The sequence below is a fragment of the Euprymna scolopes genome, chromosome 18, assembly GCF_053919585.1.
Source record: "Euprymna scolopes isolate OS-2025 chromosome 18, ASM5391958v1, whole genome shotgun sequence".
NCBI lineage: Eukaryota > Metazoa > Mollusca > Cephalopoda > Sepiida > Sepiolidae > Euprymna > Euprymna scolopes.
The window spans coordinates 112167126-112192125 of record NC_136499.1 but is presented as its reverse complement, the minus strand read 5'-3'; the positions used below and the strand labels follow the sequence as shown (position 1 = coordinate 112192125).

The window sequence follows — 25000 nt, the reverse complement described above, 5'->3', positions numbered from 1 at the left end:
ACAAATTCCACCCAATTCCCACCACCAACGATCATTATGTTGTTGTCACACTGGCCACCTTAGACTCATAAACTCTTATCCTCGAATGGCCTCCAGGCCTTGATAAGAGGTTACACCCTTAGTAACAAAATAAATAGGTCATCTAAAATGCATCTTATATACCTAACGTAGTGACAATACTGTAACCGTGTGGTGGCGATATGTTTCGACTTGAGCCAATTTAAATACTGACGAGTAACAACGTGTTGTCGCTGGGCATTTCTTTTAGCCTCATTAAATAAATATCTGAAATGGTTCGATAATAGCGGGATGAACAGAAAACGGTGAGAATTTGTCTTTTCTAAACATCGACAACGAAAATGGGAGTTGCAATCGGAGAAGGCGTATGTTAACCGGAATATAAAGCAGGAATGCGGTCGATATAGAGATATTGATTTAAACACGGCAAAGAGTCCGAACGCATGCTGTCTTTATAGCAGCTGACTGACTACATTCATGGCGGAGTCAACCAGGATATAACCTTCAGTAACTGCCATGACACATAGAGTCACGTTTGGTGCCTCAATCTGACAACGATACAGATCTCAAATAGCGGTCTCATTTTGGATGGAATTCCATGTAATATCCACGTTTGGTTATTTAGTTTTATTGTATATCAACCCTTTTCGGGTTATTTCATACTGAATCTAGTCATATCGAAAAATGTTTTTATGTCTTAAATTTTTTAAATCTTCAAATCGTGGAGTTTGATTCGGTTGTTTTGTTTTACGGAATATCAACCCCTTTTTGTGTTATTTGATACTGAATTCAGTAATCTGAAAACATCGTTGGTATTTTTACGACCTGCCCCAGCGTAGTATAAACACCTCCAACAAGAACGGCTTTCGGAATAAACACCTCCCCAACCTCCCTACGTTCGAGGTTAGGTGTGTTTATTCTGAAAGCCGTTCTTAACATGGGGAGGTTGGGATGTTTATAATATGCTGGGGCACGTCGTAAAAATTTACCAAACCGTTTTTATGCTTCAAGTTGTAAATGCAAATATTTATACACGTGTTTCTTTGTTTGTTCGGTTGTTTTATTTTACGGCATATCAACCCTTTTTCGGCATATTTATTTTTGAAAAAAGTTATGCTTTCTATTGTGTACATTTATCAACGGTGTTTGGTATGGTTGTTTTGTAGAAGGAAATTGTTGTCTTTGTTCTGACTTTGTAGAACATAATTGAGTTTTGCAAAGGGACATGATAAAACCAATTGCATCGTTACACGCGTGTTAACATGAAAAGACCCAACACGTCGTAGACTCAGTCGCAAGAAACAAGAAGAAGGAAAAACGCTTTTCCCATTGAAACAATATTTATTTCCGGGCATTTTCTCGAATATGGTCTTGTCGCTTGTTCTAAACTGTCGCTCTCGGCCTATACATCTATCTATCCTCCTGAACGATGATCCTCAGTCTGCGCATGCGTTCTTCTTTTGATAACCTTTTTCGTTGCCGTGACATCATCTCGCACAGGACTCGGTCATTTGCGTACAGCTGTCATATGCGCGTCCGCGCCCTGTTACACGATAACATCAATGTATGATAAATTTCAAGTCAGGAAGCGAGTATCTTCAGACAGTCTGATCAGGTAGCGCGAAGTAATATCGACGATTCATTATTTAAATTACATGTTAGATGTCTGTGGAAGATTTTAAACATAGACGGAATAAATAATCGTCTAGCGAGGTCAGATAATTGGATATAACAAAAACGCGGGAATGCAAAAGAAGAAATGAGAAATTCAACAACTGCATGACACTGTGTCAAAATCTTATGGAACCTCCTATATATACAACATAAAAGTCATTTTGATTTAAAATGTTTGTGAAAAAGATTAAATATGCATGGAATAAATAATCCTCTAGCGAGATCAGATGGGTGTATATAACCAAAACGCTGAAATGTAAAAAAAGAAACGAGAAATTCAACAGTTGACTGATACTGTGCGCAAAACTTCTGAAGCACTCTGTATATTTGTAACGTTACCCACAACACGTTATAGCCTCAGTCGCAAAGTGGACACAGAATAGGAAATAACTTCAACTTGCTTTGTTTTGTTGTTGTACAACGACTTTCATTTCCTCATTCTCCCGCCACGCGTAACTTCTTCTTACGACCGTAACGTCTCTCACGTAATCGTCCTTCACGTCTCTAACGTGATCATCTTCTCGAACGCACTCTTGAACGTCATCCTAGTCTCTAACATGATCCTTTTTATAGTCTTCTTTTTCTTTACCGTGACGTCATTTCGCACACAGCTTGGTATATACATATAGCCGTCCAGGCTATGTTACATATTCATGCGAAGAAAGTTCATTTGAAGAGTACTGATATCACAAATCAGATTTCTAACATGCGCCAAGTTTTGAGCAATTAGCAATGCCATTCTTAGATTCTATAAATGCAAATATATTTGAAACTATAAGGTTTAGTTTGGTCTGGTTGTTTGGTTTTACGGCATATCAACCCTTTTCGAGTTATTTAATGGCGAATCCAGTTATTTTGGAAATAGTATTCATGTTGCATGCAATTATTTTGTAGAAGGTTTTTATTCTTCAATTTCTTTGTATCTTCAATCGTTAGGTTGTAGTGTTTGGTTTGGTTGCTTTATAGTGGATTTTTATTGTTTTTGTTCCCCGCCCTGCGGAACATGAGTTGCAATTGGAGAGAGAAAAGGGATAATATTTGATACATTTTAAGTTAGGAAACCAGTCAGGAAGTGGGGAAGATAGAACGAGAAAGGGAAAATTGAAAGAAGGAAAAAGAGGGAAAGGTGGGTTGTTTTTGGTTTTGGTTTTTGCAGAATATAATTAAGTTTTGCAAAAGGAAGTAGAAAAACAAACAAAAAAGCATCAATGGTAAGTGCATTTCGTTTCAGGAAACCAATATCTTCAGACAGCCTAATCTGGTAGCATCAGCAAACTACAAGAACTATATTGCTAACAGCCTTACCACCTACAGTTAGCCCACCAGCTGCAAGAAACTGATAAATATCAAAAGACGTCTAAAACTTCTAGAATACTACGTATACAGGGTGCTCCCCCCCCAAAAAAAAAAACGGGCCCCAACTCTAGTTAGGCCCCGTTTCTTAGTGTTTTGTCCGAATGAAATGAAACGTTGGTCCTAACTAGTTTATTATATTCAAAACATCACATCAAAACACTAGGGTCTTTGGCCTTTTTTTTTTCTCCGTTGACTGTAAAATGTTCAGAAAACAATTGAATGTCCTCTGGGTTTTTTTTTTTGGGGGGGGGACCCTATATTAGTATAAGGATAAAAATCATTAAAAAAATAAAAATGATAAAAAAAATCATAAAAATATAAAAATAATAAAAAAATAAAAATGATAAAAAAATAAAAATCATAAAAAATCATTGATTTTTCAGATAATTTAATTACCCAAAATTTATCACATCAGAATGCAATATCAGGAAGCAGAAATATGTAGATGACTTAGGGATTTGTTCGCATTTATCCCAGATACACTCCGTCGATATATCGATGTCGTATTTGGCCATGGCGGCATATGCATGACTAGGCGTTTAAGGTGGAACAGCTTGTAACGTGCAGTGTGGGTAAAACATTGGTTGAAGTAGAGGCGGCGAGAGCTCTGATACTTTCTTAGAGTAACGACACAAAAGAAGCAACTATTATTGTATCTTAGCTAGCACATCTTTCGATAGCGTTTGGTGTATAAGTAAGTCGTGTTTAGTTATCTTCTCAATAACTTTTCATGATCCCCGAGTTTTTGTTGTACATATTTTATTATTACTCGCCCAAGTAAAATATATATATATTAGTAGACACTTCTGTTTCTGAATTTTTACTTTTAAGTTAACTTACCCTAAAATAATGTAGTCTGTCCTACTTCGCACACACACACCCACGGGTAAAAGCGCATCGGAAAATATGTAATACACACATCCCTTCGTATTATTTGGATTCGTCGAACTACTCTTCTCATCTTGAGTGTCATTTTCACAACGTTTCGGTCGATGTAACTTCTGACCTTCTTTAGGTGTATCTTGTCGAACTCGGGAATCTGGACGGAATTTCGAATGGAAGGCTTTATTCACTTCACGATGGTAGCGTGTACTTGTTCCGTTAACGATGACTGGATAGTGGCTCTTCGCAATTGTATTTTTCAAAGGTTCGATTCTTAGTGTGGGCGACCGAAAGATATAATTGCGAATTTGCGGTCGTATTTTGCACGAGTAAGATAAATTTTGTGATGATTTTTCTTTCTTTTTTTTTCAAAATGGAATTTTATTTCCAGAAATAATTCAGTGAATTGTACACACACACAAAAAAAAAACAGACATTGTGAAAGCACAGTGGATATAAAGGGGCGGTTAATGTCCATTTATATGCTCAGTGTTAAGTGCTGAGACATTATGTTAAACAAAGATGGCGGTAGTAAATCAAATCGGCGAAAAATCAATGGAGTCACGCTCTCGAGTGTTAAGTAATTCTTAATAACAAAGATGGCGGCGAAGAATCAAATCAGTTACGATTCAGTCGTTTCAAGACGGATGTTGACAGCAGACTGACTTTAATCCAAAATTCGATATTTTTATGATAAGGTTGGAGGCTTCTCATTGGTTGATTGTCCTAACCGTAGTTATAAATAAGATCGTCGAAATCATTGGGCTCATACACTCATTATTAATCAAAAACATTTTAACACTTAGGAGCTGTTAAAATCATGAATAAAAAAGTAGTATTTTAATTTCACTGCCAACGTGATGAATACATACACGCATGAAGAAGAAAGACACATTGTTGGTGGTGTGACAACCTCAAGCGGCAGTCGATTCCAGGGAGCCGATGCGCAGATAAAGAATCTGCCTTTGCGTCGGTTTAGTCGAAATCTCCGATGATGGTCGTATAACAGTTATCTGTTTGCTTTGAACTTAAATACTACCGTATAACCCGGATATAAGATACTTTTCTGGGTCTATACCTCTCTTATATCCGGGTTACACTTATATCCAAGGTTCTTATATCCGGATTACACTGTACATTAACACAGGCTCTAATTTTGGACCACAGAAAATCTCTCTTATATGCGGGGTGTATATTAGGGTCTCTTATATCCGAGTTACACTATACAATTAAGCGAAATATCAGTAAGTTCTAGTAAATCGCTAGTTACGAGAAAAAAAAAATAAAGCTTTGAACTCCTATCCTTGCAAAGTAGAGGTCCCCAAAAGCTTTCTATTCCATTAGCTTTTTTTTCTAACCGCTTACCTTTAGAATTCTATTCTTGTCCCCTCGACTGTACGAACATGCAGAAATTTAAATGTAATATAAACAAAAATCTCGTTGCACAACTCTCCACCTAGAACGACCTGTAAATCTATCCCATAATTTCTAAGTATTTAACGTTTTAGTAGCACTGTTCCTTGCTTGAGGTAAATAAAAGAGTTAACCAAAGTTGCCCGAAAATACACATAGGCAAAATGTGTGTGTGTGTGTGTGTGTGTGTGTGTGTGTGTGTGTGTGTGTGTGTGTGTGTGTGTGTGTGTGTGTGTGTCGAAAAAACTTTCGACAAAGGTGACGGATTTTCACAGGATTGGTACCGTTTTGAAGCTCGACCCTTCGGACGAAAAATATCAAAAAATTGGCTAAAAACATTAATTCCTTCACCCTCAACTGCGCACTTTTCTACAGGAAGAGATAGCAAAAAATCCTTCCTTCATGAAAATTTTGCCAAACACGCACGCGCAAAAAAAACGTTCGTTTTTTAATTAGTTTAAATATAAAAAAAGGACCCAAACTTGCTGACGCGATCATAGACCAGTCGGTAAGGGAGCTGCCTCGTTATCTTTAGATTGCACGTTCGAACCGAGATGTAAGTTTTTTTTTAAGTTTTAATATTGAAACAGGGTTATTTATGCCAGTTTTTCGTTCTTTTTTCTATCACGTTCGCTGTTTTTTTATGTTTTTGTTTTTCCAATTTTTAAAGAAGTTTTAACATCGTTCGCTTATTTTTTATTTTGCATCACGTTCGCTGTTTTTTATTCATAACATTTAAAACAGGGTTATTACATTCGCTTACTCTTTATTTTCCATTTTGTTTTGATTTACCCCACACACACATACACACACAACTCACCACACCCGAGCAACGCCGGGTACCCCCGCTAGTGTAATATAAAATGCATAAAAATAACAAAATTTAAACGAGAAAACAAACATGGTTGTTTATGTAAAAAAATAATCCCGCTGTTTACCAATCTGATATCCCGTCAATTAAGGAGGAAAAGGAATTTTTTAGAATTTTTTGGAATATCCAATGAAAACGCCCCCAAAACGAAAGTGTAAGTGAAGGAAGACTTTCGTATTAACAGACAATAGTAAGATCGAAATAAAGGAAATAACGGTGCTACAAAGATATGTGCACCCGAGGAAGCAAACTTCCCGGTGATCTTGAGTAGTAGCTCTGATTGTGAGAGTGCAAATTCCTCCGATTTCATGTATGGTTGATTATTTTCAGATGAAATGTAAAAATTATTACACGATAACGAATACATTTTCTTCAAGAACATATGTTGGATATTTTTAATATTTATGTTGGATATAGAGACGTGGTGAGGCACATTTGAAAGTAGAGGGGTGTACACATGCACATTCCAGATGGATTTTGATCTACATTCTTGCGTCCCATAAAAATAGCCGGAACTGTTTACATTCCAGGTCAGGAGTTGTGATTTGTGCAATACAAAATAGAAAAGAATATACGATCTAGCATTTACAATTCCAAGAATGTCGACTGATGGCTATATAAGAGATAACATAAACAACAGAAAAGTCAGAAGAAGCAGACACAGTCGGAGTCAAGAGAGGGGCAGAGACAGTTTTCAGATCGCGATAGCTCCAAATAGAGGAGCTAAGAAATGGAGATAATCAGAATCAGCGTCGTAACTTTCCAAAAGGGAAAAACATTCTGGAATAAAAAGTAGCCGGTAATAAAACCAGAGGCTCTGTAATTTCTTGGGGAAAATTTTCATTGCAGCTACTCTTCAAAGATGACCAAAGATAGACCAGATATGTTTCCTATTGGCAAGATGTTGAAACTCTAAAGACGTGTTATTCGTCTTTTGTGTTTTGAAGGTATTTATGTATATTATTTATCGTATCATGAACTGTAGTTAAATTATATACACACACAAATAATTCTAGATTAAACGATCAAAACACTAGACGATCATATGCGAACACGCGTATATACAAACGCCATATAGATAACTGTGACACGTATATACAAGCGTATATACATTCTCATACAATCTAACCACTAGAAGACATGCACACACATATATACACTCATACATCTAACCACTAAAAACACACACACATATATAAACTCAGACATCTAACAACTAAAAAACGCACACATATATATATACTCATATATCTAACCACTAAAAAAAACACACATATATATACTCATATATCTAACCACTAGAAAACGCACACATATATACACTCTGACATCTAACCACTAAAAACACACATATATATACACTCCTACATCTAACCACTAAAAACACACACATATATACACTCATATATCTAAGCACTAAAAAACACACACATATATATACTCATATATCTAACCACTAGAAAACACACACACATATATACACTCAGACATCTAACAACTAAAAAACACACATTATATATATATATATATATATATATATATATATATATATATATATATATATATACTTATCCGTTGTCTTTAGATCATCCGCATAGCTGCAGTCGAATAACATAACTCTTAATATCATAAATTCGTTGATCTGCTAGAGATTCATCCTCTTCCACGCTCATCCAACGTCCTGTTGCCGACGTGAGAGTTAACTTCTCCTAGATGCATGTCTTTAATAAGACTAGGGATGCGTCTTTCTTAGTAAATTAATGCGCCTCCAGATACCAACATGAAAATTTCTTATGGTTCGGCACGGTTCATACAGCGGCTAGTCTTCCCAAATGGTAACTCGTCTGGTACTGGGCAGGCTCATCGTTGTTTAACTTCGTTGATCTGGCGGGAACCGGTGTGTCAATGTGATTGTGCTGTATATATGACACATACATGACACATATGTCGAAGCAGATTTGTATAGAAAGTTATCTTTGTTTATGAAATAGGAAAAGGATCACTACATTATATTGTTATCATTAGGACCGTTTGTATTTCAATTTTCGAAGTTGAGAGGTGGGTGCATTTTCATTTGTATGCCCAACTAAAATTTGAAAAATATAAAAGAAACACACACAAAGTGGATATTTTTAATCTGCGTATATCCGGATGTATAATATCTAAAAATAAATATAAATCATTATTATTATGGTCATTTATCTCATTTAATGTTATTAAGACGTAGACAAATCTTTAAATGTTATCATGTAAAAGGGAAGCACTGTTTTTTTAAGTTATTTTTCTTACGCTGACTTGTGCTATGTAAGTATGTGTCCAAAGAGAGGAAGTGGCTAGGTGAAAAAAGAAAGATGGTAGGGAGGGAAAGAGAGAGAAAGGGAGAGATAGGGAAAGAGAGAGAGAAAGAGAGAAAGAGAGAAAGAGAGAGAGAAAGAGAGAGAGGGAAAGAGAGAGAGAAAGAGAGAGAGGGAAAGAGAGGGAGGGAAAGAGAGAGAGGTAAAGAGAGAGAGAGAGATACGTTTGTTTTTCCGAGACAATGTCGGATAGCCTTGCTACTTAAGAAAGCAGAATAAAAATGAATAGTTAATTAATGAGAGTTTGTTTTGGAAATAAATATTCAAATTAGATTAGCTTTGTGAGGTGCTTCGCATACTTACAACTGAGTATATTAACGAGCATTGTTTTTCTTATAGCGTGAATAGAAGTGATATTTGAATCTAACTCTCAAGTTAATAAATGCACACACGCACAGAAGAGAAAGAAGCGGTTAGAATAAAGAGAGAAAAGCGAGAGAATCAGAGACAGAATAAACGAGAGAGAGAAAGCACGAAGCGAGAGAGAGAGAGAGAGAGAAAGAGAGAAAGAAAGAAAGAAAGAAAGAAAAACGCAGAGCGAGAGATATAGAAAGAGAAAAACAAAGCGCATGAGAAAGAGAAATAGAAAAGCGAAGCAAGAGAGAGAGAGAGAGAGAGAGAGAAAAGCGAAGCAAGAGAGAGAGAGAGAGAGAGAAAGAAATAGAAAAGAGAAGCGAGGGAAAGGCGCGAAGAGAAGGAGAAAGAGAGTCATACACTAAGATAGAGACACCTTCAAACAAAAAAAAAGAAAAGGAGAGGGAGAAGAAGTTTTATCTTTTATATAATGTATTCACACAACTACTAAATACCTTTCCGAAAGGTACAACTATATATTTGCTGAAGTGACGGCATCTCAATAACTGTGAGGCCGTGCGTACTTGCGATAATATATTTCAAAACCATATAATCAAAAAAGGGACTGGCATAGCAATTGACATAGACATCCATCCCGGCAGCGCACCTACCCACTGAAGGTGTATTTCCCATAATAGAATAACAAGTAGGGACTATTTGTCACAACGAAATCTTAAGCTACAGTCGTACAATGTTTGATAACAAATCGGTTTGCTAGTAATATTGTTCAACATTAGGCGGTATGGAGACAGATTCCCGGTGCCAAATTCCATTAAGTATTATCTATGCTCTCAACCGACAATTGCCGAATAGCAGATATATATTACGTGTGTGTATGTGTGTGTGTGTGTGTGTGTGTGTGTGTGTGTGTGTGTGTGTGTGTGTGTGTGTGTGTGTAATTTTTTATTCATTTTCTTCCTTTGAAGATTGTAACGCTTGGTATGGGGCAGCTAAACCAGCTGCCAACATTGCCCTGATTTTTATTGAAACCAACCGAGAGCTCTTTTTAGTATCCTCGTTGTTCCCTTAAGTGCAATTGTCTGGATCTCTTTTGCACTTGGTTCACCAGGAATATTAGTTAGGTAGGACTTCAGGTTCTTCTTCATAAGCCCTGTGGCACCTATAATAACTGGTATGATTGATATCTCCTTAAGATTCCAGTTTCTTTCCATGTCATACACGAGACCTTGATATTTGGTCTGTTTCTCCCTTTCAGCTCTGTTCAGACCTCCATCATTAGGGACACTCACTTCAACCAAGGTTGCAACTCTCTCTGACTTATTCCATATAACTATGTCAGGTTTCACAGCAGCATTTTCAAGGTAGGTGGCTGTAGGGAGTACATGGGCGTAATGTATGGTATATAAGTCATTTCCAACTGTTCTTTCAGGTTGATGTTCCCAGGAGTTGCTGCTACATTGGATGCTTAATTTTTTGCAGATGATCCAGTGGAGGTATGTGTATGTGTGTGTATCAACGTGATTGTGCCGTGATTCGCCAGATCACTGAAGTTAAGAAACATTAAGCCTGGCCAGTACCAAATGGGTGACTATTTGGGAAGGCTATGCGCATTATGTACAATGCCGAACCGTAGAAATGTCCAGGTTGGTATCTGAGGGCGTATTAATTCACTGAGAGAGATGCACCCCCCCAGCCTTCGTTAAGACATGCATCTAGGAGAAGGTAACTCTGATGTAAAAACCTGCGGTCTACTGTATACTCTGTCTTGTGGCAATCATCTGTGCTGACAAAAGTTAGCAGTAATACAATATAGCGTAAAAAAAAAGCTTTTTAAGTAAAGGTATTATAGCGAAAACTTATTTTAAAATACATCATTTGTAATCAAAATTAAAAATCCCGCAAGAACCTTCTTGTCAACCTAATAAAAGAAACGTGTGTTAGTGAGAGCCTGAAAGAACGACGTTACACATTGTTAATGCTTCCATCTTGTTGCCTGCATTCAGAAATAAATTCGGAGTATTCCTGCTAGTCGACAATCCATGTTTAACTTCAAAATTCCCTAAAATTTAGCACCAGTCAAACTCCTCAATTTGTCTTTTCTTCCCAACATTTTCTCTGGATTATTAATACACATCTTTGTTCCAATATTTTTTTATTGTTTGCGGAAGGTTTTCGTGTTTAAGGGTTGCCGACAGAACCGAACCGACAACTTCCTCCAAGGGTCTTTCTTCGAATCTCACACTACCAATATCTGCAACAGAGAGATGAAACTTTCAGGTTATGAAGTTATAAGTTCAGTCATCAAACCAATGCAATTTGCAATCCCCTCGGATCCATTCGGGTAAAATAAAAATAGGAGGCATTACTTTTGACACGTCTTGCGTACGAATTCATATTCATCCCCATCAAGGTCCTGGATATGACCTTAAACTATATCCGATGGTGAAGCCCCAGCTTGCAGGCCTTGGGGAGTGTGGAGCCACCCTTTAATTGCCATTGCTCCCAGGTCCATTCTGACCCGGAGTGGTAGCACCTGTTAGGGTCCCAACTATGGGTTAAATAGAATACGACTTAAAAAAATCGTTCTTCAGAATCACCAGATTCGACATTAAATAACCTGAAAAGGGTTGATATGCCGTAAAACAAAACAACCAACCAACCATCCCCATCACCACCCTCCAACTGTTGTTGAAATAGCACCATATTTAAAAAAAATCGTTCTTCAGAATCACCAGATTCGGCATTAAATAACCTGAAAAGGGTTGATATGCCGTAAAACAAAACAACCAACCAACCATCCCCATCACCACCATCCAACTGTTGTTGAAATAGCACCATATTTACAACAACGTTCGGAAATTTATTTGAAAAGAAAAAAAAAATATTAAAAATGAATTGTTTATTTACCTCACAACATTTTATTAGTAAGATCCGTTCCAAGAAAATGTTTCCTTTAATTGTTTACGGCATCCCCCCCCCCGCCTTATTGTGTGTTTTTGTGTGGTTGCCAACAAAATCGACTTCTTATTCAAAGAGAAGGGCGTTTTTAGAAGTAACGTGTGCGGGGGGGGGGGAGATAGAACAATCTTACACACATTTTGTAACGCTTAATTTTTTTTTTTTTTTTTTTTTTTTTTACTCATATTCAAAGAAACGCTGGGTAGCTTTACTGGTTGGCAATACATCGAAAACAGAAATTCAGGATGAGAAAAATTCTTTCTAAAATGGATCTCGTCTAAAGTACAAATCCTTAGGGTTCCTTAAGCAAGACTTACGCCGTGCCCTAAATAAATTCCAGACTTTTTTGTACAAGCATTTAAAATCGTCTTAGACTCTTGAAAATTCAGTATGTTATTGCTATACATCTTATGAGATGGCTGACCAATTTTTTTTATGATTTCAGATTCAAATGAACAGCTGCAGCAGGAAACGGAATACACTCTACTAAAGCCTGATTCTCACAGCTGGCGAATTTTAAAAATGCATTCCGGACGCAAGGACACTTTAGAATAACGATATGCGATAAAATTGTTTTAAACTTGAAAAACTGACACAGAAACGTGTAGAATACTCCAAACTACTTTTGGTACATCTTGTATGAATGAAGCATCAGTTTTTGAGTGGCATAAGGATTCAAGGAAGGCAAAGAGTCTGTGAGGGATGATAAGTAGTGTAGAAGGAATAAGGAATTCAGAACACCAGAGTTGACTGGCGAAATAAAGATGGATAAGGACAGTCGTATTTTTATATAGAATAATTGCACAGTTTGATGTCAGTGTGGGACTGTACACGTAATTATTCGCGAGGAACTGAAGATGCGGAAGATTTGCGCGAATGCGCCAGTCCACAACTCCATCCTTGTTACAGACTATTTGACCAAGATGGTTACTCACCTTCTCTATAGTTCAGGACTTGCTTTCTGTGACTTTTGGTTAGAGAGAGACGGAGAAAAAGAGAAAGAGAAGAAGAGAAAAAGAGAGAGACGGAGAAAAAGACAAAGAGAGAAAAAAAGACAGAGAGAAAAAAAGACAGAGAGAGAAAAAAAGACAGAGAGAGAAAAGAGAGAGAGAGAAAAGACAGAGAGAGAGAAAAGACACAGAGAGAGAGAAAAGACACAGAGAGAGAGAGAGAGAGAAAAGACACACAGAGAGAAAAGACAGACAGAGAGAAAGAAGAGAGAGAGAGAGAATGCAGAGAGAGGGAGAAAAGAGAGAGAGAAAAAGAGAGGGAAAAAGAGAGGGAAAACGAAAAAAAGACACACAGAGAGAAAGAGAGAGAGAGAGAAAAGACACACACAGAGAGAAAAGACAGAGAGAGAGAGAGAAAAGACACACAGAGAGAAAAGACAGAGAGCGAGAAAAGACAGAGAGAGAAAAGACAGACAGAGAGAAAGAAGAGAGAGAGAGAGAATGCAGAGAGAGGGAGAAAAGAGAGAGAGAAAAAAAGAGAGGGAAAAAGAGAGGGAAAACGAGAAAAAGACACAGAGAGAGAAAAAAGACAGAGAGAGAGAGAGAGAGAGAGAGAGAGAGGAAGAGAGAAAAAAGACAAAGAAAGATAAAGAAACAGAAATAATAAAAAAAGAAAGGGTAAACTATTGATATTAATTGTAGAAAGACGAGTTTTTATTGTTAATGTTTTCTTGCAATGTATTATAAACATCATCCGCATTGACATTGTCATCCTCGGACGCACAAAAAATTTTCAGAACAACAACTGAACACGAGTTACGAGTTTTTTGGGGTTATTTTTTTCAATAATTAATGTCATGTGGAATAAACATCCGTTGCTTTTGCATCCTGCGATGTCTCTTATTGAAACAGGTCCACATAGCAACATAAACAAACTGGTTTCCTCTACAAATGAAACGATGTTTAAATAAAGTATTTACTCGACCAAAACAAATAAACATTTTGTAAACACGGCGGGAAAAGAACTCGTTTTATCTACAAATTTTGACAGCTGTGCATTTTAAATGGACTGATAATTATTTGTTTTCAGTTTCCGAAGAGTTCTAGCAGCGAAAAAGGGGGAGATAATCTAGAATTTGTATTATTCTCAACGAACCATTTTACATTAAATTAACGAAATTTAACAACGTAAAACATTAAAGGAACATTCACTGAATTAAATTGTTTTTTATTCGTTTGTTTTATTTTTACTTTTTTTAACATCAACTTTTCTTTCTTTTGATTTTATTTAATACTATACTGGGTTCCCGGCGTTGCCCGGGTGTTTGGAGGTGTGTGTTGAGCAAAATAAAAATAAATAAATAAAAATAAAAAAGTGGTACTAGGCAGCAGGCTCGAATCCGTATCGTAAAGGAGGAAAAATACGTGAAAAAAAAATTATGCGTTCATCGTCAAACCGGAAGTGGCGAAGGTTTAAATTAAGCTTGTCAATCGAAAAGAGGGGATGACTTTCGAAAATATCGGCGAAAAATACGGCACTTCCTTGTAGAAAAGTGCCCAGTGAAGGATCAAGGAATTAATGTTTTGGGGCCATTTTTCGATATTTGTCATCCGAAAGGTCGACCTACAAAACGATTCCAATCTCGTGAAAATCCGCCGCCTTTGTAGAAAGTTTTAGGCAGAAATACATACATACATACATACATACATACATACATACATTTAAACAGATAGGTGCGATTTATATTATGGATAGCTGTATATACCTGGAGTTGCCAGATCGAAACATATTGCCGGGCGGAGGGTTTAGTCACATACTATTTAAGATACGCCAAATATCTTAACTTCTTAACTTAACTTTTTAATGCTGTTACAATTTTGCTGAAAGTGTACTACATGTTAAATTTATGGAAGCATAAACCATCTTTATCTCTAAAAAAAATAAGCAGGGAAATAACTTTCATAGTTTAAATAAATAAAGCTTACTTCCGTTTTTAAGTACAACTAATCTCGGCTTCAGCAAATATTGAAAATAATTAATCAAATATAAATTAAATTAAGAATCAATTAAATAAATCAACTTTAAAAAATATTACTTAACAGAACAATTAAACAATCCTATTATTAATAATTCTTAATAACAGAGCTAATTATTAGATAGATTTTCTTTAACGTAATATGTAAATGAGGTAACTTCTTTAATGTAGATTTCCTTTTGGATAAATAGTATATATAGAAATCATGTTGGAATAAATCTCCGTTTTCAATATGAAAATTTTATGAAACAGTATGTTTTGTATATATTAACAGAATTGTGAACAAACAAACAAACATACTGGTATACGACTTTATCATAATAAATATGTAAAAACGGACACTTCATTTTATTAATTAACTAGCAGGCCGTCCGGCATTGCCCGACCGTATAATACGCTTAAATATGATATTTTGATTAATGCAGATTTCGTATTTATTATTATTATACTAGCCTGGGTGCCTGGCGTTGCCCGGGTGTTTGGAGGTGCGTGTTGAGCAAAAAAAAAAAGTGGTAGTAGGAAGGGAGGCTCGAACCCGTGACGCGAAGGTGGAAAAGAAAATGAAAGAAAATCTGACGTCTTACCGCTACTCCATGACGCGACCGGAAGTCCAGAGCGTTCAAATTTAAAGTTGGCAATAGATGACTTGCAGAAATGGCGTTGCGTTTTAACCTCCAACAAAAGCAAATTAAACACAGGGTTGTTTTTAATGTGGAGGAAAACCAGCTCCCTCCAAGTGGGGTACTCTTACAGTAACTAAATAAATAGTAATTGTCTCAGTAAGACGGGTTTTCTCCCTACATTGACCAAGGACCAATTACAGAACAGATACTACCCAGCCCGAAGGCCAGGCAGTTGCGTTCCAATAGTTTCGCTTTATTTATACAAAAAAGGCAAACAAACACTGTAAACGACGGCACGGTAGGAATTTTGTGTAACTCGATCAAAAAAGGATAGATATGTCCGTTTGCGAATGCGAGATATTATGAATTGGGAAGCATGCAAAAAACTGTCGTGGAATCTAAATGATGTGAGAATCCCAATGCCAAAAGCCTTTCGTGGACATATACAAATGCTCGCGCCCATTTTTCCCTTTATATTATACCAGCGGGGGGTACCCGCGTTTTCCGGGTGTTTTAGAGGTGTGTGTGGTTTTTGGTAAATCAAAACTCCGGAGGGGGAGAGGGTAAAAATAAAAAAAAGTTTTGGTAGGTAAGTATGAGAACCCGAACCCTTGAGGCAAAGTTGGAAATTAAAGTGCGACGTTAACCATTGGGCCACCGCGAAATACTGACGGAAACATGTTTGAATTTATTTAACTATTAAAAACAGAATTGACACATGACCGCAATAAAAGTTAACTCTGCTGCTTCTATTTGATCTCATTAATGAGGTCAAATAGAAGTTTACCCAATTCCCCAAGATGTTGGGGAGGAGGGAACCCATTGTCCAGATTGAATAGCAATTGTCTGATATAAGCAGTTTGGCTCCACATTGATCAAAGCTGATTGCTTCTGGACGTTTCCCGGTGCGATTGCCAGGAACCCATCCTTAGCTTTGAATTAGTTTCGCTTTTTATCCGAAAAGCTAAACGAACACAAGACGGACTGAAATAGCAATAATTTTGTAAAAATCAACGTAAATAAATCTAGAGGTGACCCACGTTCCCAAATCCTAGATATTATTATCTAGGGGGTATATAAACAGTTCTAAGCGATAGTAACCCCCCCCCCGGGAGCGTTGGCGAAAAAAAGCCTTTGCGAGACATATATAAAATGATCACACACATTTTGGCTTTTATATATATAGAAGAAGAATATACTAGCATGGGTGCCCGGGTGTTTGGAGGTGTGTATTTAGAAAAAAAAAGTGGTAGTAGGAAGGCAGGCTCGAACCCATAACGTGAAAGAGGAAAAGAATGGGGGGAAAACGTGACGTCTTTGCTGTTACGGCCACCACCAAACCGGAAGTGACGTAGGTTTAAATTAAGGCTAGACAATCGAAAAGAGGGGATGACTTTCGAAAATATCGGTGAAAAAAGGGACCTCTTCCTGTAGAAAAGTGCCCAGTTGAAGAAATTAATGTTTTTAGCAAATTTTTCGGTATTTGTCGTCTGAAGGGCCGAGCTTCAAAACGATACTGATCTTGTGAAATTCGTCGCCTCTGTCGAAAATCTTAGGCAGACATGCAAACATAAATACATTTATATATTAGTAGCTCAAATTTTCGACTCAAACCGATTAAAAAGCTTGCCCTATCTCTGAATACCCTTTATGTAAAATTTCAAATGTTTAGACCAGAAATTGTCTGAGTAATTTGGTAGAGACCACAGAGGTCAATTTTTTATATATATATTTTTTTTTTTACAAGGTGGTCATCAATTATCAAGGCCCGGAAACCACTCGGGGATAAGTGTTATTGCGTGTACAGTACGTTAATGTTGAGATTTGATAAAGTGTCTTACTTAAGATATGAAGGAGTCCTCTGTGGAATTTCCACATGTCCCGCTAGTTTATATATTAATACCGTACTGCTTTTAACGTACTAATGTACGTACGTGTGTCACAGTTTCCAGATGATAAATTACTCGATCGGGAGATCCTATTTAATAAAAAGGAAGATAGGTGATAACTAGGGCTATGATAACAGCATATTCTTTTCATTGTTTTGACTCTCGAGTATATATCCGACACAGTTAATCAACCGAGAACCACATCACTCTATATAAAAGCATACACGATATCAACGGATACACACTCGAGAATCAAAACGATGAAAAGAATATGCTGTTGTCCTATCCCTAGTGATAACATACCACGAATATTACATTATTAGAATATAAATACGCAAATTTACTGTTCGCAGTATGTTATCACTTTCTATCCTCCTTTTTTCATAAATAGGATCTCCCGATCAACGCGGACGCAATGTAAAAATAAGGTAAAATAAAATAATAATAATAATAATAATAATAATAATAATAATAATAATAATAATAATAATAATAATAATAATAATAATAATGTTGCTTTTAGGTCGTACATGAAACTAAAATATACCTTCTTGGTCTTATAGCTAGGATCCAAGAGTAGTATCTGTTCTGTCTAAAGATGGTATGATGATATTGTGGGGTTTCTGTTTGCACCGGGTGTCCATACAATGGAAATATGTCACAGACCCCTATAAGGACATTAGATATAAACCGTAATAACCAGATATATTCTGACACTACATTAACCAGATTACTTAGATAAATACTTTTACGGTTTTAACAAAAGGCTACAATAATATTACGGGGTCTCCATTCACGATGAACGTCTATAGAATGCTCAGCAATATATTACACATGAAAGATGCGGCTGTAGAATTTCCACAGGCCCCGCTAGTACAATATCAATACTGAAACAGAGCCACAGTAATTATTATTACATTAGAGACGTTAAAATTGAAAAGAATGAAATCATTTTAAATCATTCTGGGATGAGGGTTAATATGTTTGGTTGGAGTCACTGCTCGCGTTGAGACTTGTTTTTTTTTTTGTTTTATTTTTCAAAGCAAAAAAAAAAAAGAAAAAAAGAAAAGAAAAAAAGAACAATTCTACTTGCATTTTGTTTGGTTTTAATCTTATACACTCCGCACCCACTGTGCAGAATTTAGTTTGATACTTTTTTTTTTAATTACTATTTTTCACTTTTATTGTTTCGACTTTAGAAAAAAAAAATAATAACAATAATAACATCCGTTTTACGATATTTATCAGCGGGATGACAGGTCACAAAGGACGAGAAGTGGGATTTGTAAAGCCATTGCCCTACAGGAAGAGCACACTGACCTGTAAAAAATGCCTGTGCAGCCCTATCAGTATTCCTCCGTAGAACCGTAAAATAGCGCGAACGGCTATACGCAAATGAATATGAAATGATGTCACCGGTAAAGGAAAATAAAGACTATAAAAAGTAGAAAGATGACGATCACGTTAGAGACCACGTAGGAGGCATGAATACGTTCGAGAAGATGATCACGTAACAATGATAAAATAAATGTCGTTGTTACAAAGAAAAAACGAGTTGAAGTTCTTTCCGATTCTTGGTCTCCTTCACGACTGAGGCAACGGCGTGTTGTATAAAAGGTAATCTCAATAATAGTCAAGACTGTTAGCTTTGAGGCGAAGGGATAACTTGGCAGGCATTTGAGGGATATTAAAAATTCGCTTCCAACCTAATCTCTCTCTGACTTGATTTTTATTCTTCTCTAAAATCCATTCTTATCGCTTGATACCAGATTTTCTTTGCCTCGTGAACTGAACTTGCTATTATTACTTGTTTTTCATGGGCCAGTTTCGACGATGTCCTGTCGTAGTTTATTATATTTTTATTCTACGATTGAGATTCCTCACTGCCCCGCTCGCTGACACCGATCAGAGGCTGGCAGTCGTCAGACGGCATTAGACAGCAGGCAAAGACAGCCCCTTCCTGGTGGGGCCTACCCCTCGGCCCAGGCTCGGACCTACATTGATCCCTGACTAGAGACTGTTTTCACACAGAAGTCGTTGTGTGTGCGGTGACCCGATTCGTAGACCGGCCTATGAATAGGGGCAGCAAGCTGCCCTATCGGCGACATGAACTCAGCGGCACAGACGGGGGCACGACGTCCTCCAAGGTAGATCTTATAGTGACGCCAGTAACGCCAAAACTCTTATCCATTCTTTCAATGTGCCTATATCATCAAAGTCTCCTGTTCAGCATACACACACACACACGCACACACACACACACACACACGCACACATTCACACTGTTCAGATTTAATCTTTCGTTGACCTCAACAGGTTCAAGCCTGTTTTAAACTCACATCACAAATCCATCGCATCATTTTCATATCATTTCTCTCCATGCAACACATATCCTCAACCCTCATCGTCGGGTTTCACTCACCCAGCTAGTTGATAACTGATTTGCTCACTTTTACTTTTTTTAGCAACAATATTTTCCGTGTGTTGTGTAATACCTCTCCATTCAACCCTCATTGGCCAATGCTTGATAGACTCTTCTCTTGGTCGACAGTGGCAATGCTCTGCAGTTTAGTAATCCTTTGATGGAAGGGGGAGGTATGATTCAGATCATCCACCCTATCATTACCTCCTTCTTCGAGGAGCATTGGTTTATCACTGACATGTCTGTACCGGAGAATACTGAAGGGTCTGATCATAGTAAGTATTCATTAATCAAGAGTGCCCTCCTATCGGTGGAAGACTAGATCCCTCCAAGCTAACTTCGTCCCTAATTTTGCTCCTGCAATACGGCAGGACCACATGAAAGATATATCATAACACAGTTAACTTGTCAATTTGGGTCGAGAAAAATTAATATATTTAGCTTATTTACGAAGTCAATATTTGAGGGGTAAAGGAAAACTTTGATTCTTCGTAAAAAGTGAAAATTTAAAAATGAAGATTCATTTAAGGGTGTCGCTTTCATTTTACACAACCGTTACTACAATGAGGATCTCCGTTGACGCTTCTACAGAATTCTTTCTGTAGAATAGTTTCCTTCGATAATTACAAGAAACCTTCTCTACCACCTATAGAAATGGCCAACGACTCTTTATCTGAGAGTACATCTTTCAAACTCCTTGGCCTAACGTTCACAGGAAACATGAGTTGGAACAATTACATTGAAGGCATTGCCAGGACCACTGCAAGGAAGGTGGGCTCTCTCTACCGTGCTAGAAAACTACTAACACCCTAAAGTATCCTATGCATCTATAAGGCCACCATTCGCCCATGTATTTGGGCTGGTGCATCTGCTGCTAGTCTCTCGCTCCTTGACAAGGTTCAAAAGAGAGTCGCAAACCTGATAGGCCCTAAACTGGCATCTGAGCTTCAGCCTCTGTCCCATCGACGAAATGTTGCACCCCTCTGCCTGTTCTACAAGTATTTTAATGGTGAATGCTCTGACGAACTGCAGCACTTGTGCCCCACGACGTGAACACCTTCGACAACCCGACAGCCAGCTAAATCCCACCCCCACACAGTAGTGATCCCTATATGTAAAAGATCTTTCTACTCCAGTAGTTTCTTCCTCAGAACCGCTAGACTTTGGAATTCCATTCCAGGTCCCTGCTTCCCCAACTGTACTGACGTGCAGAAGTTCAAGTGCAACGTGAACCGACATCTTGCTGCCCAAATCCCTACATAGTACCCCAGTAGTTGTTGCCCCTGATAGTAGCCCTCTACACCAAAGTGGCAATGTGCCTTGTTTGGGGTGAACATGTAATGAAACAAAAAAAAATTTTAATTTGGACGAGATTTTGTAGTCGATAAATAGAGTTTTCAGATTAAAAAAAAAAAAAAAAATGGTTGCAATTGATTTTATTTTGTCAATTCTAATAAGTTACAATGGTAGCTTGTGCTTCAATACCCGCTTTGCACCATTCATAAAGGCAGGTTCTCTTTACCATGCTAGAAAACTACTAATGTCTGAAAGTATCTTGTACCTCTATAAGGCCACCATTCGCCCATGTATGAAGTATTGTTGTCACATTTGGGATGGTGTATCTACCGCTAGTCTCTCCCTCTTAGATAAAGTCCAAAAAAGAATTGTCAATCTAATCGGTCTCACTTTATCAAACTCCTGCCCCTGCCTCATCGCCGCGATGTTGCATCACTGTGTCTGCTTAACAAATATTTTAATGGAATGTGTTCTGATGAACTCGTTGCACTTGTGCCCCCTCAACGTACATATCCCCGACAAACCCGCTTAGCAATAAGTTCTCGCCCCTTCACTGTTGATTACCCTAAATGCCAGAAAGCTTTCTATTCTAATAGTTTCTTCCCTCGAACAGCTAAACTTTGGAATTCCCTTCCTGCTGCCTGCTGCCTGCTTCTCTGGCTGTACTGATATGCAGAAGTTTTAATGTAACATAAACAAATATCTTGTTAATCTTTTCTAAACATGGCCCCCAAATAGTAGCCCCTTACGTCCAAGTGGCGATATGCTTTGTGAGGAATGAATATAAGTAAAAAGCAAAAGCTTCCAAATTACGCAGCAGAAATTGCCTGAATATTACTGAATTATTAAACAAAACAACCTTAATAGTGTTAGCAAGTGAAAAATTGCCGCCATCTTGTTTAAATCAAAACGAAAAATTACCTCCCTTTTGAACTCTCCTGTGTCTTACGATCGTTTTCATCAAATTCTATTTTATTTTCTTCAATAAATTAATTTCTACTTTATCGATTTTCGTAATTTTTGGATATAATCATCTTAAAAATACGAGGAATACGTTGATACCATTGTTTTCATGTGAAATTCAGTTTTACGAAGCGCCTCTCCGTTATTTTCGCTAAAATTGGAAATACTTTCAAATTTTCACCAGATATTGACAAATATCTCCACTGCCTTGCGGGTGCCTTTGGGTGAGCAGCAAACTGTCTGTTTTAAATATTCGAATATCTACGTATCTCGTACAGAGAGCAAGTGTTAGCAACAGGAGAGGGGGCCCTTTGATTACTGAGAACTTACACCACTGAAGTAAAATGGAGAAAAAAATGAAAGAATTATTCTCGTTTCAAAATTTGGAAATTTAAAATCTAATATATAAAACGCTATATGTCGGTCTGTCTCTCTGTCGGTCTGTCGATCTCCATATTTTCAAATTCTATCTCCTCCGAAACTAAAAGTCGCAGAACCACGCTAGGAACCTCGAATGATTGGATTTTTACGGCCCGTTTTTTATGAGTCTTTAGCGGGTTAAAATAGTTTTTAAGACGTCAAAAATGGGTCCAAATTGTAAAAATCATTAAACATTTTGTACATTAATCTAAGTTTATTTTTCATTTTTAATCGGTGTATATGCGTATCACATTGGTACAGTGTTGCGCCTTTTAGCTTGTGCGGTAATAAAACTTCTCAAATGTATTTGTGATGTTAGGCTGTGTAAGGTGTTAACTTTGGTCAAAATTACCTGTTTCTCCTTTCATCGGATTATTTCGATTATCGATACTTATCAAAGACATTCCGATACATAATTTATCTAAGAACACTGCCAGGCACATAAGATACTTTCGTGTGAAATTTCATAAAAATCGGTTCAGCCGTTTTCGAGTCCATAGGGAACGAACACAGACAGGCAACGTTCTTTTTATCTGATAGAGATTAGGAAGACTATAAGGCGGGAATGTGAAGGTATTATAGTTAATTAATAATTGGTTTGAAATCAATAATACATTTCATTATTTTAGTTGTTTGTTTTTATTAATGGTGTGCGAGACGTTTTAATTGATAATAATCTAGGTGATTCTGCAGAAAGGGTATTTTCAAGTTAAATTCAAATTTTCCGGTATCTTTTGATTATGAAGTTGTTAGGTATAAGTACAGAATGTTCATCCTTATGTTTAGAATGGGTTTCTAAATAAAGTAGCGTTAAGTTTTCAACACGGTGCATGCATAAGAACTAGAATTTACATTTTAAAATCAAAAAAAAAATATATATATATATATATAAGTATAAACGATGCGGTATCTATTTCGAAACTCAAAGAAAAAAAAAAAGAATCAAAAGTTTGGACGCTAAGAAAACTATCTTTGAAAGTTATCATGATTCCGGGATATGAAAACTGTAAACACATTTAAAAACGTCTTGCGAAAAATTAACAAAAATTGTGAAAATGTATTCAAAATGTACCTCTATTGTTTCTGGCTTTATTTAATCCTACTATTAAGCATATACTTCGAATAAATCGTAATATTTTTAAGTTACTATTCCTGTGGTACGTAATGAAGTCTCTTCTTACTTCGTTTTTTATTTTTATTATCTCCCCCCCCCCAAAAAAAAGGAGGGTGGACCTGTAAATTCACCCTTGTCCGTTTGTCCTTTCGTCTGTCCGCACTTTTCTTAATAACTACGACTTGGAATTTTTTTTTAATTTTGCACAATCATTAAACATGATATGAGTAAAAAAAACTAACAGAACGGATTTTCCCGGAAACCTCCGATTGCACCCCTAGGGGTGCTTTTCGGGTTAAAATGGCTAAAACTGACACTTTTGTGCTTATTAAAAAAATTGATGCCTTGCATTTTTATAAAACTTTCTGAAAAGTTGTAACTAACTGATTTCCATATAATTTTGTTTGTCTATACTTCGTGATAACTCTTGGGTGTGTCCCAGGGGCTCTTTTAGGGCTAATAAAAACACTCCATTTGGGGGGGGGGGCTATTTTACCATATTTGTCCAAAAATTTTCTGTGTATGTCTATTTAGAAGTTTTGCATGGTGCTGAACTCAAATTTAAATATGTTAAGGTCTTGGAGACTTTTGGGGCTAAATCGGGAGGGGGTGATAGTCTTAGTAATTTCTTTTTTTTTTTTTTTTTTGCATGGTGCAGAACTCAAATTTAAGGCCTAAAACTACACCGTTTGTTCATTTTCACCAGGATTTGGCGTCCCCTGGGAACTTTTGGGGCTATATGCGGGGGAGGGGGCAAATGCTGAACTAAGGCAATTTTTTTTATGCCTCGTCCACTGTGGACTCACTTGTTGTTTTTGTTTTTTTGCTATTATTATTTTTTTTAATTGGACAAAATATTATTAAACATTCTTATTTTTTATTAGAAATTTAAAACCAATGTATTAATTAATCTTATTTTTTTGTATAATTTTTGAAAGCCAAGTTTATTATTATTATTATTATTATTATTATTATTATTATTCCCTTACCTAAATATAAATTAGGCGTGAACCCCGTTTTTCATACTGTTATCAACTGTAGCGGGGGAAAGATTTGAGCGAAGTTTTAATACGAACTGGACAGGAAGGACGGCGACACGTGCTAATATTGGATAAGAATTACCCCCCCCACACACACACACCCCCCTTAAAAATTGAAAAAAGAAGAAAGGTCCTCGTGCGCATAATTTTTAGTAATATATATATATATATATATATATATATATATATATATATATGATGTTAATATTTCAGTACGATCCGTAAACTGTACAAGCACCCTAACATAGGTTTCAGATTTCGTTCTGTTCAAATTCTGTAGAAGCACTACATTTTAAAAGTTGAGACGCTCAGAAAGAATTCTGGAATGTATCGAGAAAAATGAACAAAAATTTCGAAAATACATTGAAAAATATACTTACATTGTTGCCGGCTTTAGTTAATCCTG

At 36.8% G+C, this 25000-nt stretch overlaps 1 protein-coding gene across 3 annotated transcripts in view; it reads right to left on the bottom strand.

The window, feature by feature from the left end:
* The window catches only part of LOC145297770 (uncharacterized), a 576130-nt gene that overhangs the window by 550718 nt on the left and 412 nt on the right, over positions 1 to 25000 (bottom strand). For all 3 annotated transcript variants that reach the window (XM_080144014.1, XM_080144016.1, XM_080144015.1), the window contains exon 1: positions 24975 to 25000. This exon is cut by the window's right edge and continues 412 nt beyond it. In XM_080144014.1, coding sequence (XP_080000140.1) covers positions 24975 to 25000 — 26 coding nt within the window. The remainder of the gene's footprint in view (positions 1 to 24974) is intronic.